The sequence below is a fragment of the Brassica napus genome, chromosome C3 (assembly GCF_020379485.1).
Source record: "Brassica napus cultivar Da-Ae chromosome C3, Da-Ae, whole genome shotgun sequence".
Taxonomy (NCBI): Eukaryota; Viridiplantae; Streptophyta; class Magnoliopsida; order Brassicales; family Brassicaceae; genus Brassica; species Brassica napus.
The window spans coordinates 27,943,369-27,954,429 of NC_063446.1; the positions used below are offsets into that span (position 1 = coordinate 27,943,369).

The window sequence follows — 11,061 nt, forward strand, 5'->3', positions numbered from 1 at the left end:
CATGGATCCGATAGGGCGGCTCAGGTGATGCAGTCAGGCGTGAATCCTCATAAAGCAGGTAGAATTGTCAGCTGTAGAATCGTCTGTAATATTTCTCAGAGTTTGTAATAGCATAATATATCCTACGTTAAAAAAAAGTTAAGAAGAAGTTCTTAAAATTATGTACTGTTTTGTAGTAAAAGAACAAGGAAAGCTTAATACTTACAAGTTTAAAAGATGACCGCATAATTGTCAAAAAATTCTAGCTTAATCCAAAAAATTATTGCTTAATTTTTAAAAATTCTTGTTTCAGGAGTACTTACGAGTTTAATTTTTAAAATAATTTTGCTTTTCCAATATATACATGTCTAAACACCCCTATTCGAAACTACACTATGCGCTAGTCGGGCGAACGATATGGGATAGCGAGTTAACAATTAATCGGGGAGTAATCGGGAATTAATCGGGACCTAATTTTAAATATATTTTTTATAAATATATTATGAATCATTAATTAGTTTGAATGAAAGTAGACAATTATTCAAAGTAGTCTAGTAGTTACATAATACCCGCTCAGCATAAGAACCCGGGTTTGACCCTAGAACTATGCGTTTTTCTTCTTTCTAATTTTTTTTTGCCTTTAATGAAGGGCACTAGCATCATTTCGTCTACATCTTCCTTAACTCTGTTTAGGATTTTCGATTTTACAGCTTTTCTATGGCCATAAAACGTTATAATCACACATATCATCGGATTTTGGTGTGTTTTCATGTTTTTATAATTAAAATGTATGTCATCAAAATACAAGATTTTAAGTATTCCAAACTCAATTTTTTTTGGTTGTTGCCGATTTATTGGTCGACTACAGCCAACTTGCCACAGCTAAGCACCGCCGAGCGCCTCTTCGCCGACAAATCGCCCCTAGTACCCGCGTTTTCAAACAGGTCTAAACACCAATGATAGCAGAATGTTAGACAACCAGGCCCAATGGTAGCTCTCATGAAAACGTCAGGAGCTGCACTAATTCCAACAGCATATATTTAAAATATATGATGATCTCTTTTTTTCTTGGGCAACTCAAAATCTAATCTCTAATATTTTTGTTTCTTCTATAAGAGATAATTTTCGTTTAAAATCAGATGCAATGCAATTGACACAAAAAGAAATGGGTCTAGAGGGCTTTTGTGACCACAAGGTAATAGAAATAGCCCGAAAGTTTAGATCCGGATGAAACAAAAACCACTTTCATTTCTTGTCTGAGGATGTATCCATAATCGACAATGTCACCCTTTTTCTATCTAATGGAGTATCTAGAAAACCTGAAATAGTATATCATTGCTATATTTCACCGTTTTTTCTATCATTGTTATACTTCACCATAATCATTGTGTATTATTCAACAAATTAGACCCCTCTTTCAGCAACGTTCTTTCACTGTGTTCTTTTCGTTCGGTGGTGCTGCTACTCACATTTTCAATCAATCCCTTTTCTGTTTGTTCTACAATTCTGAATTAACTTTTTGGTTGGCGTAATGATTTATTTGTTGTTGTTTTTCTTTTCACCATTTAAATCTTTACTCTTATAAAAAAAAAATCTATACTCTTATAACCACACCCCCCCCCCCCCCCCCCATTATTATACGTATAATTGATCCACATTGATCATGACATTAATTAATTAGCTAGTAATCTAGCTAAGGTAAGAGACAAGTCACTGATGGTTGCGTGATGAAGGCCTTGCCGTGAGCATTTGTACATGATGATAGGAGAATCTTACCAGTTACATCGGCCGATGGCCCGATGTTAAGTTGATATTGTTTAAGATAAGTCCAGTGCATCCCACCACTGTGCTACAGTTAAGATTTACACCAATTTCGCCATGCAATGTACCCCTTATTCCTTAGAGGTATGCTGGAGTAAGTACGTGGTACGCCATGATCTTATAATACGTCGGAATTTATATATATGAAAGAGGTGAAGTTTGATTAACAAGTAACTTCAACTAAAACTGTAGAGTACATACCGAATTTTGTGAATAGAGAAAAAATGAAATTGACAAAATGAAAATTTTAGAATGACTAGGGAAGAGGTTGTATCATATCTCTATTTTTGTATGTGAGATAATACTATATTTTATACAACAATCTCTTATTATTGGTTCAGCGTGAACACGTTGTACCTCAGAAAAAGTGAATCGTAAAAGTTTCTGTCGATGGACGTTGATGATCCGGCTTCGGAAACGCCGTCGTAGCATTTAGCTGCAGAACGTCGTTCGGAGCACAATATGGATATTTGTCCCCATGTCAGGGAATTGAATATTTCTTCCATGAAGAAACTCTTTAAAGAATTTCTAATGGCCGCCCAACTCTTCTCTTTTCTCATTTTTGAACCTTTATTATTAAACTGTCTTTTAATCTTAAATGATTTACATTATATGATACTAGACCCCAATTATTCCAAACACAAATTTATAGTTAACTACTTGCCCTAAAAACTATAAATTGAAAAGCACCTCGAGTGTAATTTATGTAACAAGCAGGACCAATTTGTAAAATCTATTAAACTTCAGGGCTGAAACAAAACAAAACAAAAAATCAGGCCCCATATTTAATTTCCTTGAACTAATTAAATATTTCAGTAGCGCCACCAGGCCCACCACCACGTAATAGCTCTTCCTTTTAAAGAGCTTCGTCTTCCACGGTGGATCATATCCCGAGTTCGTCCTCCTCTCTGACCACCGTTTCAGTTTCTCCTATCTCGCAGTTAGTATTCATCTCTCTGAATCTCATCCAATTTGTCTTCTTCTTCTTCGTATTTTTGTTTCCGCTAGGTAGTTTTCATGATTACACCAAATCGTATGATTGTTTTTGAGATGATGAGGATGATCAGTGCAACTCGCTAACTTTATTCTCATCTGATTCATATTTTCTGGGTAATCAACAAGGATCGGTTCTGATCTCAATGAGTTGTGCTTCGATGAACGTTAACTATTGCTCTGCTTCGATTACGTTTAAAAGCAGTCAATACTAAAACTAAGTATTTAAAGCAAAAACTCTGAAACTAACTTTATTTAATGAATTAAATTCCAGGTCATAATTACCGTTACTATCTGTAAATCTTTAGTTTAGTGGTTTCTGCTAAACATAATTGAGGGGTTTTACCATTAAAAATATAAAAAATTCAAAATTTTATAATATTATCTAAAATTAGTAACTTAAATTTTTTAAATTTGTATTTTAATTTCTTCTTTTTTGTAAATATATGAGTTTGATGTGTTTTATTTTTTAACATAAACATTATATATGTATAAATTAAAAATACAAAAACCCAGAAAATATAATAAAAATTATCTAAAGATTTACCTGTGATAAAATTACTAAAAGATTAAAAATGTAAAAAACAAGAAAATATAATAAAAATTATATCTTATCTTAGAAAAATGTAATAATAAATCTTTTGATAATTTTTATTATATTTTCTGGGTTTTTGTATTTTTAATTTATACATATATAATGTTGATGTTAAAAACACACCAAACTCATATATTTACAAAAAAAAATAAAAATGCTAATTTTGAAAATTTAAGTTACTAATTTTTAGATAATATTATAAAATTTTGAATATTTTTAATTTTTTAGATTTTTAATGGTAAAACTCTTCAACTATGTTTACTTAATGTAGAAACTCCTAAACTTAAAATTTACCGGTAGTAATGATAATTATGACTTGATAGGATTTAATTCATTAAATAAAGTTAGTTTGAGGGGTTTTCCGTTAAATACTTAATTTAGGGGTTTTTACCCAAAATAAACTTAATTGAGGGGTTTTAACGTTAAAAATCTTTTTTTATATAGTAATTTTCTTTTTGGAATTAGGGCCTTGATTTGTAAATATTATATAGATTAGGTCTTATATTTTAACTTGTAATAGTACTATTGGAAAATAAATTTTTTGGCACAAGGTCCATATATTGGTTGTGCCGGGCCTGAAGCCAGATCAGTGACAATGATCATTTCACTATGTACAAGTTTGTTCTTTCGCTCGTTAGATTTTCAAGAAAATGATTTATTTTTACAGGTGATAACATGGCGCAGCATCTGTTGCACGCAACCATCTACGAAGTTGATGAACTCCCCGGTGGTGGCGTCACCTGAAGCAGCTGCTGAAGCTGGGCTCGTTAGTGGGAAGGATAACATCCTGAGGTGACTATTAGACGTGCCAAAGACTTCATCTACATTTTTTTTTTTTTTTTTTGACTTAGACTTCATCTACATTGAGAACCAATACTTCCTTGGTAGTTCCTTTGCTTGGGCTGCTGATGGTATTACTCCTGAGGACATCAAATCTCTGCATCTAATCCCAAAAGAGTTGTCTCTCAAGATCATTAGCAAGATCGAGAAAGGGGAGACGTTTAGGGTTTATGTTGTGGTTCCAATGTGGCCAGAAGGTCTCCCGGAGAGTGGATCAGTGCAAGCTATATTGAGTGGCAGAAGAGGACCATTGGATATGATGTAATGGGAGGCTATCAACCACACCACTTGTCTCATTAAAATAATATGAAAGTGTTGTTTGTATTGATGCTCATGGTCACGTATATATACATCGTATAGTTTCTTAATACTAACTAGATATGGATAAACACAATATGAAGTTCATCCTTATCTCTAATTATAGTCCTTATCTCTATACCCCCTCAAGTGGGCGATGACACACTTTGAATGCCCAACTTGGATAGTAGATATGCAAATGTAGGAGACGGTAGTGACTTAGTCAGTAGGTCAGCTGGTTGCTCTTTGGTAGATATATGTTCCATCGTGATCAGTCTATCTTTAACCGCGTCACGAACCTGATGACAATCGTTCTCAATGTGCTTCGTACGCTCATGAAACACAGGATTCTTTGCTATGTATAATGCGGGCTGACTATCACAGAACAGTTTCATGGGCTCTCTATGTTCCACGCCAAACGAAGTGAGGATCCGCTTTATCCATTTCAACTCATGCAGTGTGTACGCCATTGAACGGTATTATGATTCAGCAGATGAGGCAGAGACAGTGTTCTGTTTCTTAGTTTTCCATGACACCGGAGATGATCCCAATAACATAATGTAGGAGCTTAATGACCGGCGAGTGACAGGACATGCACTCCAGTCAGCATCACAGAAGACGATAACACGCAAGCTGGAGTCTGACCGCAACATAACACCTTGAGATGGACAGCCCTTGAGGTATCGTATAACACGTTGCGATGCATCCCAGTGATCTTTGCGTGGTGTTTTCATGAACTGGGACAGTATATGAACGGCGTAGCAGAGTTCTGGTCGAGTGAATGTGAGGTAGATTAGTCTGCCCACAAGCCGTCTGTATGGAGCAGGATCTGTAAGAGGTGGACTGGTCTAGAGCGCCAGTTTGTGATTCAGTTCAATAGGTACCGCAGACGGTTTGCACCCAAGGAGACCAGATTCTGTAATAATGTCAAGAACATATTTACGTTGAGATATAAAAATGCCATCCTTGTTGCGAGCAACTTCTATACGAAGAAAGTATTTCAGCTTGCCCAGATCCTTCATCTTGAAGCATTGACTTAGATAGTTCTTAAATTTCTGAAGTGTGGAGAGATCGTTGCAGGCAATGATGAAGTCGTCTACATAGATGAGGATGTGAAGACTGACCTTGCCGCGAATGTATGAGAAGTGTGAGTAGTCTGGTTTACTTTGGATGAAACCGTATTGTATCAATGCGTCGCTGAGTTTAGAGAACCAACACCGAGGGGACTGTTTGAGACCATAGATAGATTTTCGTAGACGAGCAACCCTAGTAGGGTCAGATCCTTGAAAGCCTTGTGGAAGTTTCATGTACACTTCCTCTTTCAAATTTCCATGTAGAAAAGCATTGGAGACATCCATTTGATGAACCTCCCATTGTTTTCCTGCAGCTATCTCAAGAAGAACACGAATGGTAGAGGGTTTGGCAACCGGTGCAAAGGTGTCGGTGTAATCCAGACCCTCTCTTTGGCGATTGCCTTGTGCCACCAGCCGAGACTTGCGACACAAGATTTGTCCATTCGCAAGGTACTTTGTTTTGTATAGCCACGTACTTCCTATCAACTTCTTGCCTGGAGGAAGTGTGGTGACATCCCAAGTACCATTCTCAACATGAGCTGAGTGTTCCGTAACCATTGAGTCACACCACATCTCATCTTGGACTGCCTCAGCGTAGGTCTTTGGATCAATCGTTGTAGTGATGGCTGCAAGAAACGCTTTGTGGCCAGGATAATATGCATTGTCAGCAATGTAGTTTGAGATTGGATACAAAGAATTACCTGAGACCGTAGTAGAAGAACCAGGAGAAGAGTCGGTTTGAGCTAGAGGAGTGTGTGTATTTCTCTGGGCAGCATTAGTAACGTAGTTCTTTAATAGTACTGACGTCTGACGTTGTCGATGACCACGACCCAACAGCTCAGGAAGACCCGGCGAAGGAGGTGCGGTATTGTTCGGATTCTGGTCAGACGGGGGAGATGATGGCGTTTCAGTACTAGGTAACGGAGAGACAGGGCTGTGGACTTGCTGTTCGGCTGGATTTGAAGAAGAGTCAATGCTCACAGGCTCAGGGGTAGATATCGGAACAGAGGAATCAGTAGTGGTTGTCACGGTACGTGTGTTTGTAGTGTCTTCAGGTGTAGATGGAGGTGATAGAGGTGTTATTATTTCTGGTACTATAGTAGGTAGGGAGAAATCATCAGTGATGATATCGTTGGCTTGTAAGGGCGTTGGTAATGGAGTAGAGGTTTGTTGTTTGTCGAGTCCCGGAAACTGATCTTCAAAGAAAACAACGTCACGGCTAGTAAAGAACTCATTGTTGTCGATATCATAGGCACCTCTGTTTTCTATAGCATGAGGTGTAGCCAAACTGCTCTAGAGTAATCATCAACAATGGTAAGGAAGTAGACTGCTCCACATGAGGATGGAATTCGGTAGGGACCCCACACGTCACAATGCACTAATGCGAAAGGTTCAACAGCTTTATTAAGACTCTCGTGAAAAACTTCACGCGTTTGTTTAGAAAGAAAACAAATATCACACGACTTGGTGTGTTCTAAATCCAAAGAAACATTGTCAATAATAGGTAAGGTAGATAAAATATTGTGAGCCGGATGTCCTAGTCGTCGATGCCAAAGTACTGAAGAAGAAGTTTTGCTCTTTCCAGCTCAATTAGACCGTGCAACTGTGACACCCATGAAATAATACACACTCTCTCTCTCTTCACCGGCTCCAATCAGGGTCCTCGTAAAACGGTCCTGTAAAACACATAATGTATCAGAACAAATAGCAATGCAACCGGTCTGTTTTAGAAGTTTAGAGACAGATATAAGGGTGCAGTTAAAGTCCGGGACATATAGAACGTCGAGCAAGAAACATGACTCATTGAGAAATAGAGTTCCCGATTTCGTTGCTCGAGAGCTGCGACCGTTTGGGAACGTCACCGTGGACGAGACAATATCTCGAACGTGGTGTAGTAGAGATAAGTCTCCAGTCATGTGATGAGACGCCCCTGTGTCAATTATAACATCAGTCAATGAAGGTTTACCCGTCATGCGATCAGTGGAGAGTTGAGACTGCTGATTTTGAAGAAGATTGATCAGCGCGGTGATTTGTTCTGAAGAAGCCATAGAGTTCCCTGAGGATGTGGATGGAGTTGAGCGAGAAGATTTGGCTCTGCCACGACCACGAGAGTTGTTTCCTCGACCGCCACGACCTCGTTGAGATTGTCCAGAAGAATGAGTATTCTTTTGTTGTTCGTTGTACCAATCTGGATACCCATGTAATAGGAAGCATTCTGAGGCTTCATGTCCCTTTCGGTTGCAGTGTGTGCACGAACGGTTGGGATCACGACTGCGAGATGGTGTGACGTTGTCTGTTGCAGGGGTAGAAGACGAGGAATCTGTCTTGACAGCAAAACCGAGTACGTCTTGTTTGAGTTCAGATGTACGCATGGTAAGGATATGCTGCTCAGCACGGATTACTCGTGAGTAGACTACGTTGAGGTCTGGTAGAGGTTCTTCATCAATTATTTGCGATCGAATAGCGCTCAATCTTGAGTTGTCAAGACCAAAAAGAAACTTGTGCACCTTGGCATCTTCTCGTTCTTTGTCAATACGAGCCGATGCCTCACACGTGCATGTGTAGAAATATTTGAAGTTGTGTAGTTCTTCCCATAGTTTGGAGAGACGACCGAAGTAACTAAGAACAGTTTCACCGTTCTGTTTGCAATTGTTGATCTCATCCTCTAGTAAGTGCTAGCGCACACTGTTCTTGACGGAGAATCGATGCTTGAGAGATTCCCAAAGTTGAAAAGCATCTGGAACATGACTCACAGTAGACCGTACAGTAGGATCAATCGAAGTAAGGATCCAGCCGACGATCATGGAGTTAGCGGAAGCCCATCTGGCAAGATCGGGATTCGTCGACGGTTTATATATGGTACCATCGAGGAAGCCAATCTTTTCCTTAGCTTGAAGAGAGTTCCAGAACTCAGTTGCCCACTCAGAATAGTTATCACCTTTAAGGATTACCGGCGTGATTAGCGCGCCTGGATTGTCAGAGGGGTGTAGAAAATAAGGGTTTGTAGAATTTGTAGAAGTAGTAGTAGAATCTGTAGAAGTAGTTGATGCAGATGTAGTAGATATCGAAGGAGATGTAGTAGCCATGATTTGTTGCGTAACAAGCACGGATTAGAGGGAATTGTAATGCGGAAACAAAAGTTAAGTAGTTAGGTCAAAGATCGTTTTGCTCTGATACCATAAAATAATATGACAGTGTTGTTTGTATTGATGCTCATGGTCACGTATATATACATCGTATAGTTTCCTAATACAAACTAGATATGGATAAACACAATATGAAGTTCATCCTTATCTCTAATTATAGTCCTTATCTCTATACTCATAGACAACCAGCTCGTGGCCAGATCCATGGATTCCGTACACTATTGGTGTATCCAGTGAAGGCGACGTCACTGAACTTCCAGGATTCGAGTTCCCTGACACAAAGGCTCGTATCCTCGGCACCAAATCGGACGACATGCCTCCAATTCTTACAGCCTAACTTATCTCTCTCTGCTTTGCTGCTGCAATAACTTTGAATGAACTGAGTGTCTCTCTATCTTTAGAACTAATGAGCTACCATTTAGTTTTAAATTCGTATAATGACGTGGTGAGAATGTACCTGTGTATCCTTCTTTTTGTAGTTATGTATCGTTGAACTTATTAATCTTTATAATTGATCTTTTATATAGCACAATAGAAGTAGTTAGTAGTAGTAGTAGTTGGACTTGATTCAAGAACTGAAAGAACTATGCAAAAAGTAAAATCAAATAGTTTTACTAGGAAGTTTTGTAACACTTCTTTCTCGAGTAATGCTTTTTCCATTCAACTTAAGCTTATTAAGTGATTCATTTGTCATTGTAAAAATAAAAACATATGAAAACCTACAGAACTGAGTGTCTCTCTATCTTTAGAACTAACACTACAAGAAAACAGCGATATTCTGACAGACATTCCGACGGAAAATGAAATCCTCGGAATATACCGAAGAATTTCCGAGGAAACACAAAATTTGGTTTCCTCGGAATTTCCTCGGAATATACCGATGGATTTCCGAGGAAATATTAATCCGTCGGAATATTCTTATGGAATACCGAGGAAAAACGTATTCCTCGGAAAAAACCGATGAATTACGAGGATATATTATAGCCGTTAGAGAGCCGTTTGGGGATTTTTAAAATTCCGAGGAAATTCCGACGAACTAGCCGTTGGCGTCGAAATTCCATCGGAATTTCCTCGGGCTGTCGGTAGGATTTCAACTATAAATACAAGCACTCCTCTTCCTCTTCATTCACTCCATATCTTCATCCTCCCTCTTACTCTCTTTACACACGAATTTGATTCATAAAAAACATGTCTTCTTCAAATTATATTCGTTCTTGGATCGATCGACCTCATTTGGATTCGAACACGAGATTGCTTACGGAAGAATACCAACGAGGTATAACCGAATTCATGGGGTTAGTTCACCGACAACCGGAAGCAAAAACAGGTATGTTAAACACTTTTCCGATTGTATGAACGAAATCCCCACAACATAAGAGAAACACTTATACACTTTAATGAACGGTAAAGGGAATACTTTCAATTCGTTTTGAAATTTGTTATTTCATGGTTTATGATCATCTATACAAAGAATCCTCAATGGTATGCATTACAATTGTATAAGAAATGAAATACGGCAAAAAAAATTGATGTTTTGAAACCCCAAACACTAGTTCCTCGGTATTTCCTCGGAATATTCCGACGGAATTCCGAGGAAGATAAGGTTTTCCTTGGAATTCCCTCGGAATATTCCGAGAAAATTCCGAGGAAATAGGGTTTTTAAACCGAAAACAACGTTTTGCGGTTTGAATAACACTTATATAACCCTTATTAAGTGTCTTATACTGATTATGAAGTCAAAAATTTGTTCCTTACCCTATAATAAACACTTTTCCGATTGTATGAACGAAATCCCCACAACATAAGAGAAACACTTAAACACTTTAATGAACGGTAAAGGGAATACTTTCAATTCGTTTTGAAATTTGTTATTTCATGGTTTATGATCATCTATACAAAGAATCCTCAATGGTATGCATTACAATTGTATAAGAAATGAAATACGGCAAAAAAAATTGATGTTTTGAAACCTCAAACACTAGTTCCTCGGTATTTCCTCGGAATATTCCGACGGATATTTTAGTATCTGTCGGAATTTCCTCGGAATATTTTCATTTAACCGGGCAAATATTTCGCAAAAATTGAAATTAGAATTCCGACGGAATTCCGACGGATAGTATCCGTCGGACCCTAGGTTTTATAACCACGAGCCGCTTCTTCTTCCTCATTTCTCTCTTATTCCTCTACGCGGCTCCTCGCTCCTCTCCGGCGATTTCCCCTGAATTCCGACGATATCTCCGGCGATTTCCCCCTTCTCTTACACAAATCATGTAAGGACCCTATCCCACTCTCTTAGGTTATATTTGTTAGGTTTTTG

General features: G+C 38.2%; 1 protein-coding gene across 1 annotated transcript; it reads left to right on the forward strand.

Moving 5' to 3' along the window:
- The first annotated feature begins 3,617 nt into the window (after nucleotides 1–3,617).
- LOC106404950 (phospholipase D alpha 1-like) lies at nucleotides 3,618–4,633 on the forward strand. The gene is made up of 2 exons (XM_013845584.3): nucleotides 3,618–4,180; nucleotides 4,277–4,633. Exons 1-2 carry the CDS (start codon nucleotides 3,984–3,986, stop codon nucleotides 4,491–4,493), a joined length of 414 nt encoding a protein of 137 aa, XP_013701038.2. The 5' UTR covers nucleotides 3,618–3,983; the 3' UTR covers nucleotides 4,494–4,633.
- Nucleotides 4,634–11,061: the final 6,428 nt, after the last annotated feature.